Here is an 11,133-nt window from a genome sequence, read left to right as displayed (position 1 = left end):
AAGGACACGTGGGGACCACAGCCGCCCTTTAATTGCGGCCAAACTGAGCCGCGTCCTTCGAATTCGCGCTTCAGTTTCCCAAGACGACCGAGCCTTCTCCGTCCAGCCGCGCCAAGACAGCCCGAACCGGACGCCTCGAACTCCACAGACAGAGCAGTTTGGAGGCGAAGAGGAACAAGTCCACCGCAATCATGTGTTTGAGAGAAGTTTCTGGAGCAGAAATGCACAGCACGCGAACGCGCAGGGGTGCGATCCTGACCCGCATGCATACGGGAAGCTCGCCAACGGCTGACGGTCCTCCTTTTTGCCACGTGAAGACCGGAAAAGAGAGACAGAGAAAACATGGAGGCGAAAATTAACGGGAGAGCGAAGGCCAGCCGTTAGAGACGCGTGAAACACCAAGTCATGCTGCTTCGGATTGCCACACCTCGCAAAGCGCTACCACCAAAAACATCTCGGGTGTAAAGACACCTGAAACTGGTAGTTGCCCGCTTGCACGCAGACGCGCTGTGCGGGCGATTGCGTCACCAGCACACCGTGGCGAAAGACCGGAATGGACAGAAAAGAGAGGTCCGGAAAATGGAGAACGCCACAGGCGTCTCCCAAACAGTCGTTCTCTCCTTCAGCTTGAAGATGGAACGAGCATGTTGCCCGAGACTGCGCGGGTGAGTCGGACGCAGCGTCGACGCTGCTTCTGCCCTCGAGCAAGACACTGTCTTTTTCTCTGCCAAGCGATGACGCGAATGGTTCCTCCATCAAGATGCACGTTGGCTCACCGACACTGCCTGACTCCCTTTTTTACCGCTTCTTCCCTTTTTTTTGCCCTGAGTCTCCCCGGTTTACGCTCTCGAGCTCTCCAGCTGTGAATGCCTCAAATGCCGGGGTGGTACGATGGGTTTTGAATGGACGCGGCAGCTGGCGTCTCGTGCTGGGATCTTGCATGCAGCCGCCGGTGTGCCGCAGTCGGGGTCAAGTTTCATTTTAGTCTTACCACCTCGTGCTGCCCATTTCGCGCAACTCTTTCCCGTCTCGCGCGTCGTTACGACACAGTCGACTTGCCGGACCCTCCGTGCGACATTTCTTCTGCTGAGGCCGCTGCCAGTTGCGCGCACTTCGCGGCCGCTGTCGTCAGTGGCCAGGCATGTCCCCCAACATCGTCGAGGAAGAGCCCCTCGAATCGTCAGCGCGAACAGAAAACTTTGTTTCCGGTGCCGGCTAGCAGCTGGTTGGCGGGGGACTCCCTCGTAGGTCTGAAGTTCGGCCCATCTGGCTTCCGCAGTTTCTCGGCTGGCGTCTTCCCCCTTCCGTCCTCGCAAATCTTTCTGCTGCCTTTCGTTTGCACGTTTTGTCTCCTCGACGCCCTGTTGTCTCTCAGTCCAACGAGGATCGCTCCTCTCTGCGTTGTGTCGATCCTCCCCTCAGTCTTTTCCCCCTGCAGCTTGTGTCGTTCTGGCTGATCCCCCGCTCTGTGTGGCTTTGTGCGTTTCCACTTTTTCGCCGATCTGTTTCTTCACCCTCCCACTTTTCCCGGCCACCGTTAACGACCTCGTCGCTTTCTCATCTCGTGCTGTGGCATTGACTCCTCGCGTGGCTTTCTCTCGGTGAATGACGCACGTCCTCCCCCCGCTTTGACAATGGAGGCCTTGACAGCCCACGCGGCTGTCCAGGCTCTCTCCCCTGAGTTTCCCCGTCACCTGGGGCATCCTTCTTCTCGTTGTTCTGCGTTGCCATCTTTGTCCGTTTCGGCGTCTTCCGTCGGTAACGAGGAGAAGGACGGCGATCTCTTTCCGTGTTCGGGGCCTCTTCAGTGTCTGCCTTCTCTGGCGCCGCCCTCCACCAAGCGTCGTCTTTTGTTCTCCGCCCCTCCGGATGCGAGCGCGAATTGTGCAACAGCAGCGACAAGCGGCTCGTCTTGCGCTGAGTCCTCTGTTCTTCCGTGCCGGGTGGCCGCCCTCTCTGTCTCTCTTGTCTCTTCCTCGTGCTGCCCTGCCCTGCGGCTCCTCGTCTCTGTCTTTCTCGTCCTCTCTCTGCTCCCCTCTCCTGCACAGTCTCACCTCATTCAGCTCTCCAGCGACGCCCATGCAGGCCCTCCGATCCAGCTGACTGCGTCGAGCGTACACCGGACCAGAGTCTCGTACACTCGCCCATCTCTCGCGCCCGTTGCGTCTCTACCATTTTTTCCTTCTTCCTCTTCCACTTGGAGGCGTTATGGTTCTCTTTTCTCTCTCGGCCACCCGCGAGCGACTTCGTTCTATGCTCGTGACAGCGAAGGCCTCAGTAGCAGTCCGGCCCTGCCTTCTCACCCGGCGACTCCATCGCCCTGTGTTACCACTGAAACCGCCTGGGAAACGGCCTCCCCTGCTTCCCCCGGTGATCCGCAGCCGCTGCCCTGCTCTTCGCTGTTTCCTTCCGATGAGGGAGAGGAGAGAGAACAGGCGAGCGATGCATATGAGGCTGATGACTCGCCTTTTCGCGTGTGTCCTGCCGGGGAATGCAAATCGGACGGCAGGTCTAGCGAAGCAGACGAGCGGCTCAGCTGGCTTTTTTCGCTGAGAGGAGGGGCAAGGGGTGGCCTTGCGTCTTCTTTCTCCAGACGAAAGATGCCAGCCTTCCGCAGACGGCTGGTGCTGAACAAAATCGGAGCGCGTGTGGCGACCGCAAAGACCCGAATCGTTCAGCCTCTCTCCCACCTCTCCTCCTTCTACTTCTCCGTGCCTCCCCTCACGAGGCTCTACTGTTCGGCGTCGCTGCTGCTGACTCTCCTTTCGTCTCCGACTCTCGCGACATTCCTGCGCACCAAAGTGCCTGGCCCCGCGCAGCCTCCATCGTTTTCTCAGGGCCCGAGACACCCGACGCAGTCTCCTGTTTCCTTGGCTCGCCCTTCAGCCGAGCCGGAGGGCCTTCTTCCACCCGAGCAGCTCGCCATGCACGCGCCTCGGGTGCTGCGGGCCTTCGAGTTCTGGAGGCCGTTCACGGCGGGGACGTTCTTCGGGGCGCCGTCTCTTGGGACGGTTCTCAGGATATACGGGGCGTACACAGCCCTGCGACACATGGAGGAGACTGTCGCCCTCTCTCCAGGCTCGTTGGGTTCCATCGACGATCCCGTGCTCCCGCGCCCGTCGGCTTCTCGCCGCTTGAAACCCGAAAGGCGGGTGTTGGGACTGGGAAGGTCGGCGAGTTCTGCCTGGCGCGCGTCTCGATCTCCGTCGTCGCCTCCTTCGCGCCCCCAATCCGAAACCGACAGAGAAGGCCATACTGCGAGGGGCCTCGCTGAGGCGTCCAGCGGCGCCGTCGCGGCCGCGCGGTCTGCTGAGACGCTCACGTTCCTTCTCTTCCAATTCGCCAGCCTGTCGTGCATTGCGGGCTGTCTCAAGCTGCCGTTCTTCGCTTCTTCGCTCTCCAGCGCGGCTCTCTACCACAACTGTCGGACGAATCCCGAAGCACCCGTATCGCTCATCATGGGCATAAAACTCCCGCAAAAATACCTCCCCTACGGCGCCTTAGCCGTCGACGTCTTGCATGCGCAGGCCCTCCGAGCGGCGGTCCCGGGCCTCCTGGGCATCTGCTCCGGCGAGCTCTACTGGTTTCTGACAAAGGTGAGGAGGCGCACGAAGCGTGGTAGACTGAGAGAGGAGACTTTACTGGCTAACTGTCAAGCAACCACGCGAACAGTAGGTTTTCCGCGACATCCAACCGGAAGAAGAGGTCAGGAAACGAGAGCCGGGGAACTTCCACAACGCAGAGAGCAAGGCGATGAAGAGATCGCGCAGGGAACAGGCAAGATCTTCAGTGCTGCGGGGTTCGCCTGAGGGGGCTAGCGTTCAGCCGCCGTCAGCAGCTGTGAACATGAGGTTGTGCAGCGGAAACAGACACCTAGGCTAGACAGAGTCTGAAGCGTGCTTAGGGTATATTTACACGTGTGGATATATATCGAGAGGGGTTCTGGGAGCAAGGACAGTCCTGCGATCGAGGAGTCACGCGGTGAAGTCATTCGGAAACGCTGGTCCGTTCGATCATCTGCAGGTTCCGCTGTCTGGCTACTCTTGTCTCTCCCGCCGACGACTCGCCAGTCTGCCTGCAGGTGTTGAAACGTGGTGCTCAAGCGCACTTTCCAGGACCGGTTCCATCTCTTCTTTTTGCCTCCGCTTTTTGCTTCAGACCCTTCCGATGCACTTCGCGGGCCCGCGCCCCCTCAAGACGCCGAGGGCTTTCCGGCGCTTCTTCATGCGACTGCGGAGCACATCTTCTCCAGGAACCTCGAAAGGCAAATGACCTTTGCCAGCGGTGTTTCCAGTCTTTCTCGAGCGAGTCCTGCTCGTCCAGCGTTGCCGTCAGATTTTTCATCTGTTTATTCAAGCGATTGAACCTGGCGCCGGGTCCAGGCTGTTTGCCGGCCGAGAACCGACAGGGGCAGTTCTGCATTCGGCATCGGATCGCCGTCGTCCCGGGAGGGGCCGCACACATGCGAGGCATTCTTCGCCTTTTCTTGTAGCCTTCTCTGTGCTACCACGGGCCTCTTCATCCTTCGAGGTGGAGAGCGGTCACTCTCTGGACCTGTCGTGTCAACCTGCTTGTCTACAAAGATTTTTGACTCTCGCTCTCCTTTTCAGATGCGGCGTTGCCACCTATCTGCAACGATCTATCTGTATTGACCTGTCCAGTTCCCGATCTGCCTGGGAAGCTCCCTAGAGTCGACTCTGTCTCCTTCGTATCCTCTCTCATCACTTTCGCTCCTTGCTGGTGTTCCCTGCCTGATCTTTTTCGCTGTTCTCTTGCGATCTGTCTCACTGTGAGTCCTGCCTCGCTCGACGTCTTTGCGGTCTTGGTCCGCTGCGATCCGCCTTTCTCGCGCGTTACACCTCGGCCGCTGTCTCGCAAGGCAAAGACGGCAGCAAGTCTGGCGGGTGAGCCGCCGGCGAGAGGCCAACACGAGAATGCAAACGCGCAAGAGAAGCGTTCTTTACTCCACGCTGGCGGTGGCCCATGGCCTGTGGCCAGGCCTCACATCAAATCGCGCCCGCCTTACTCTCCACAAAGATCCACGTTTCGTCCGCAGAGGCTAGGTCGAACGTCCTTGGTTTGACGCCACTGCTGTAAACATTTGTTCGCTTTGGTTTGGAGAGACGCGCAGCCGGGCAGGAACAACCAGCTGCCTGCTGATCGCACAAAGGTTAAGATCCGCCGACCAAAAAAAATGGTGTACGCAACACCATCGTATACATTTTCCTGCACCGAAGGATCTGTATTACTGTTGTTGATACACTTCGGCAGCCACTTTGGACATCGACCTATGTTCTGCGCTTCGCTTCGCTGCTGCAGCTATACCAGTATTTAAGGCGAAAAACGTTTGTTCCCGAGCTGGATGTGTGAATATGGGCACCGCCGTCAGAATCCAGCGACACATCGACGTAGGTCTGTGTCTCCTTGCGTTTGTTTGGAGGGCGTGGAACTCGTGCGAGAGCGAACTAGCTAACGCGGCACGTTTCAACGCGCTGCCCACCCCACTAGACGAGTCTCTTCATTTCCGTAACCCCTCCACTGTAGGACACAGTCACCTTGTAATACATACACCGTACCTACGCTGTACTCCTGGATACCTAGGTAGGCAAGAAAGCCGAATCGATAAAGGAAGAGAGGACGACTGATGCAGCCGGGCCAGAGACACACACAGACCGAGGCGAAAAGTCCACATCGCCATCCGGTTGGGTATCCTGGTAGACAGCTCGCCGTCGTGCACGTTAGAGCCACGGGAGGGTGGTGAAACCCCTCGAGAGGCGGCCACTCCAGACTTGGCAGTTTTACTACGGCACTAATCAGTACGCTGTCTTTCTCTCCCCGGGGAAAGTTTGTTAAAGAGTCTGTCGACTGAAAAGAGGGAGAAGGGAGAACTCACAGGGGCTGCACATTGTCGGGGCCTGTCGCGGTGGGTTCTTCAGCCCCGGGGGGTTCCTTTGTCCGCCGGCAGTTGGGCATTCGGCAGCCCTTTCGAAAATCGGACGGCACAGGAGAGCTCACGTCAGAGCAGAGCTCGGCGTCCTTTTCTCCCCCAGACAGAAAGGTGCGGGGAAGTGTTGCGAGAAGACATAAGCCGCTTTTGGGGGAGCTCTCTGGCCACTCCCTCCACCGAGACTTACACACTAAGCGGAACATCCCGACACGCTCGTGGGGCCCCGGACGTACACTGCGCTGGTTGCAGCGGATGGTCTCTCTGCCTTTGTTTTGTTTTTTTCTGGTTTCGAGGCCACCCATTCCACATGTTTTGTTTTTTTCGGCTGCAAGTGCTTTTCGCAGCAACCTGGCATTCTGCGGTGTCTGTTATTGGGAAGAAGAACGGCTCGTGTTCCGCATCTCCGCCCCAGTTACGTGCCCGCCGTTTTGCATACAACAGAATTGAGGAGAGGGCTGGCGGTGTAACCGACCCGTGCTGGAATGCGCAGTCGAGAGAAAACGGTCCAAGCATGCCTCGTAAGAGTTTGCAGCGGGGACTGTGAACCTCTCTGTAGGGGGGCGGACTTCTCTCCTCTGCAGGCAATGCAGCTCTCCCCGGCTGGCGGTTTTCGGGTAATCGGCTCGGGGCAATCCGAGACCGGGGCATCGACGCCACCCCGGTAAAAAGTCTGCATGAGGGTTCCTGTTTGCCGAAACTCGATGACGTTTGGGCCTCTTTCGTCTCGTTGGGGACCGCCACGAACTTGAGTTTCGCCCTTTTCCCGCTGGCGATCGGCAGCGGCTGCGAGTGCTTCGCGGTGCCGGTGGACAGAGAAGATATGGGCTTCGAGATTCGGTTTTCTTGTCTCGAGTCTTCACCTCCTTCCTCCGACTCCGCAGGGCTGTCCGCGGCTGTCTCCAGAGGAAACCCTGGAGCGGCCGCGCATTCCTCAGCGCTCTATTTCTAGAGTCGTCGCCCGTCCCGCCGTAAAAGCGCGAGGCGGGGCGCAGCACGATGGAGCGCCGCGTTCTCGAATCGCTAAATGGGGGGAGACCCGATTGGCCGTGGACGGTGAAGACGCAGCGTAAGAAGCCGCAAGGAGAACCCGAAAAGGCAGGTCGCAGCGCGGTTCGCCGTGTCTCGCCTCTGTCTGGAGACCCGATACCGCGTCCACTCGGCCACGGAACTGCTCTAGCGCCTCGACCTCTAGCCTCACGCAGCCCATCTTCGACCCTGCATGCTTCCTGTCTTGCTGGATCTCCCTTGCCTGCAACTTCGTTTTCTCCTTGCGCCTCCCCTTCTGTTCCTGCGCGTCCTCCCGGCCCCGCCCTTCTGTTGTCTCCCCGCCGTTACCTTGCCCGCCGCGACGCGCGCTCCCTCTCACCCCGTCGGCGACGCTCTCCCTGGGGCTTCTCGCAAGTCGCCTCTCTCTGCCTTTTCGTTTTCTTTCTTTCGCTCCTGAGGCCTCAGGCTCCTCGACCCTCCCCCGACCGGTGGGACTGTGGAACCCACGAGGCGACTGCGTGTGGCGTTGTTTCCCCGCTGGCACCACTCCGGGACGTCGCTGTCCCTTCCGGTGGGCGGCGTGAGGTCCGGCGCCACGTAGATTCTTTTGCACTATCGGGCTTCGCTCTCGCGGCTCCAATCCTCGCAGATGAGCCTGAGACCACTGGCCTTGCGACGCCGTCGACCTCGGAGCTCCCGGGCGAGGCCGTGTCTGTCCCTCAGGCTGCTGCGGGGGCATTAAGTCGCGTTGTTCGCGACGCGGAGGGCGACCGCGGTGGCCACGGCCAAAACCAGAGAGCGACAGAGACAGGAGGCGACCACCGCTTGTCTCCGCAGGCAGAACGCGTCTCGCCGTCGCCTTTGCATGTGGAACCGCAGTCAAACTTGCTGGACTTTTCCTCCATGCCAAGCAGCCACGAACCCGCCTTCACCCCCCAAACAGAAATGCGCCTGCGAAACCGACCCATGAGAAAGTACCTCCGGAGACGCCTCCGCCACCTTCCGCCTCCCACCCATCTCATTTCTGGCGCGGGTCAGCCGTCCGCGTCGGCGGAGCACTGGGTTGATGTCGAAGACGTCACAGACAGTGAGACGAGAGAGAACCTCAACATCTTCTCTCACAATGACGCACCATCACACCTGCTTATATATCAGATGCATATTTATCATTTTAGAGCTACCTACGTGTGAACTGCATATATACATATACATATACATAAGTTTATTTTATTACCTACTTGACGGGGTGGCTGCATTGGCGGCACTGGAAAAAGGCTGGTAAGATGTGTGGACCTGGGAACGCTTCAAGTGGAGACAAAATCTCTTCTTCTTCGCTATGCCTCGCCAAGTCCTGTTCAGACGTCGAGGTCGTCAAAATCGACGAGTCTGTCTTCATCACTTCTGCTCTTACTCTCTATAAATACGTACGTCGTCTACATGTGTATATATAAAGGTATATATGTTCATGCAAGGTCGTATGAACATGCATGTGATGTGGTTCAGTGAGCAGAGTCTCTGTGTGTCGCCCAGTAGAGTTTGCTGGTTGTTTCTCCGGTTCTTTCGTGTAAAAGGAAAATTCGCTGGCTTGCATCTTCCCCATTCTTTTCAGAGTGCCTGCGGTACATAAACTGGTACCGCCAAGAGGGCCTCGAACATCCTCTCGAACCGATCAAAGCTACGACGACCCTGCGAGAAGACGCGGCCGCACTCGTGCGGCGCCTGACGTTGACGCACTGCAGAGGAGCGTACCCTTTTCCCTCTCCGAGACCCCTCGTCCCCGGGGTAAGTCATGAAAGCCAGGCGCAAGCACGAAATTTTCGAGCAAGAGTCAGCTTGCACATATCCGAGAAGACTACATATCCATGTAACTTTATATATATATATATATATATATGTAGAGTGGCAATGTGCAGGCTTACCTGTGTGCACTTCCGCACCGTCAAGGGATCGTCGTGGAAGGTTTTGCGTCTGTACGAACACTTGCCGGTCACGCGGTCCCTCCAGCTCAAGCCATTTTTCGTTTTTCTGTCTCACGGGTGTTCGCGTTCAGGCTTTCGATGCGAACTGGTTTGGCGCCAAAGAGCCTGATTGCAGTTTCGCGGCTCTAACGTGGTTCTCTCAATTTCGTCACTTCGACGGGTAGGCTTCAGAAGACGAGAATCACCGTTTCCAAACGGGAGCGAAACGCCAAGCATGGGGAGTGCATGAAAAGGACGGAGCCCACGAGCACCAAAAAGAGCAGCGGCTGTGACATGTGTACAAAGCATCAGGGTGCACCTGCGCGTTGTGGTTCAGGCAATTTCCAGGTGCTCCAGTTGAGGAGCTGGCTTCCGGGTTTCGCGTCGGCGAATTTGCTCGAATGATGCACAGAAGAGCGACTGGCATCGGCTGCGCGCGGACCCGAAGCTGCGCGGGAGGCGTCAACTGGCTCGTGTGTCTCTACGGCTCGGTCCCTCACCGCCCGAACAACGCGGATTTGCGTGCAGAAGACGTGATTTTTGGGTGCGTTCACAAAAATCTCCCCGGCGTCCGCTCTGGAGCCCTGGAACATATATGCTGGTGGAAGCATGATGCGCACTTGCGCGCAGTTAAGACCGCATGCACATAAATAGATAAATGCATCCATGTATATCTTTAATGTTATCCATATTTCAAAACGTGCAGAGCTCGGTCCCCGTGTGCTTTTCCTGGTATCTGTAGTACGTTACTGGTGCGCAGACTGACGGAAGTTTGAGTGTGCAGCAACCGGAGCGTGGCCCCACGACGGAGAACTCGTCCTCCCTTTTTGAGTTCAGTGCCTTCTTGCTTCTACATACGCCTGTGTGTGTGCAGGTGTTTCTCCTGGTGTCGAAACCTGCCAACAACTTTGCTTTCCGATGAATCGACCGTGCTGTCTCCGCGTACGTGTTGATGAGGAAGCATGCGTGTGGGCTTCGAAGGCCAGCTTTCTCGTGAATGTTGATTTTGGGTGGTGTGTTTTCCTCTAGGCCGGAAGTGTGGGAATCGATTCTGCAACGCGAGGCCTCAGCACCCGGCGGCACGCAGGCGAAGGAAGTGCTATCGGCTTCCTCGGAGGAGGCAGACGTGTCTCTACACATTCGGTTGAGCGGCACAAGCGAAGACGCTTTGCGGGAAGGCGGTGGCGCCATTGAGCGTCCAGCCTCCGCATCTGAATCGAGTTTTTCGGAGGCCGGCCGCCAGTTTGCGACTCAGAGCAGCTCCATGGTGGGCGAGACATTCGAAGGTCACGACGAGCTGTGGCGGGTCTCCTGGCCCGGCCGCATGGATCTGAGGCCCCGCGGGATATCTGGCCTCGCCCCGCGGCCAAGGCTCGCTGAAGTGTGGGGTCAAGACATATCGGAGGAATCAGTCATGGACATAGCCAGGGGCGGCCGCCGGGGTGTGACGATCGATGAAAAGGGCGGGATCGATAAACTGTTCATGACGCTGACGGGACGCGACGGTCAGGACGAACTGCTGGTGGTGGAAGTCGACGAGCACAGTGCAGAGAGAGAGAATGAGGCAGAGCTCGACATTGCCAGCTCGAATCAGTTCCAGACAGCAGAACAGAGCGATGCTGACGAGCCGTGAGCCAGCACAGAGCAGCGAGGGGACGTCCCGCGCTGCAGATCTTGAGATGGAGAAGGGCGGTGAGAGAAGGAACGCATGCTCGAACACACCCCAGGAAGAAGGAAAGACTGGCATTCGGTGACGAATAGGCCAGTCGTTTTGTGTACATCCGAGAAGGTGTCCGTCGTCACGCAATCCGGTATGTGTATTTCTCATCCCGTACAAGTCTCTAAGTTGTCAAGTGTCGAGCCATGGTACGGATACCAATGTCGTTGAATAGAGTGCAGATGTGTGTCTCGTCACCTTCGACCCAAAATCCTTCAAAACGACAGGATAATCTGCCTTCGTTTTCCATCCAATAAATGCGGGCTTCCCGGGTTGTTAACTGGAACAGCCAAGTGTTTGCCTTGAAGCCGACCAAGCAGGCAAGCATTGTCTCTGCTGTCGCGATGGACGATTGTGCCTGGGGCACTTTGTGTTGCCAATTTTTTTTCGCGGTGCGTTCAACTGAGGAGAGCCGTGAGTGTTCCACTCCTTCCGTCTTGGCTGATCGATGTGGATCCAAATCGTCGCGTGGAAACCAAACGCGAGTTTTTCCGAGTTGAACATACACAAGCGCCACACCACCA

At 57.6% G+C, this 11,133-nt stretch overlaps 2 protein-coding genes across 2 annotated transcripts; both read left to right on the top strand.

The window, feature by feature from the left end:
* Positions 1 to 2,600: 2,600 nt before the first annotated feature.
* Positions 2,601 to 3,596, top strand: NCLIV_051200 (conserved hypothetical protein; the record flags this gene model as incomplete). The annotated part of the gene is made up of 1 exon (XM_003884674.1): positions 2,601 to 3,596. A coding segment is annotated over one exon (996 nt), but the record flags the coding sequence as incomplete, so codon positions are not given.
* Positions 3,597 to 6,503: 2,907 nt separating this feature from the next.
* Positions 6,504 to 10,525, top strand: NCLIV_051190 (putative SCP extracellular domain containing protein; the record flags this gene model as incomplete). Its single annotated transcript, XM_003884673.1, has 6 exons — positions 6,504 to 6,608; positions 7,400 to 8,021; positions 8,544 to 8,716; positions 8,985 to 9,073; positions 9,230 to 9,436; positions 9,922 to 10,525. Coding segments are annotated over 6 exons (1,800 nt in total), but the record flags the coding sequence as incomplete, so codon positions are not given.
* Positions 10,526 to 11,133: the final 608 nt, after the last annotated feature.

The sequence above is a fragment of the Neospora caninum genome, chromosome X, assembly GCF_000208865.1.
Source record: "Neospora caninum Liverpool complete genome, chromosome X".
In the NCBI taxonomy this organism is placed as follows: Eukaryota; Apicomplexa; class Conoidasida; order Eucoccidiorida; family Sarcocystidae; genus Neospora; species Neospora caninum.
Note: the sequence above shows the minus strand (reverse complement) of the source record. Positions and strands in the feature narration are given on the sequence as shown.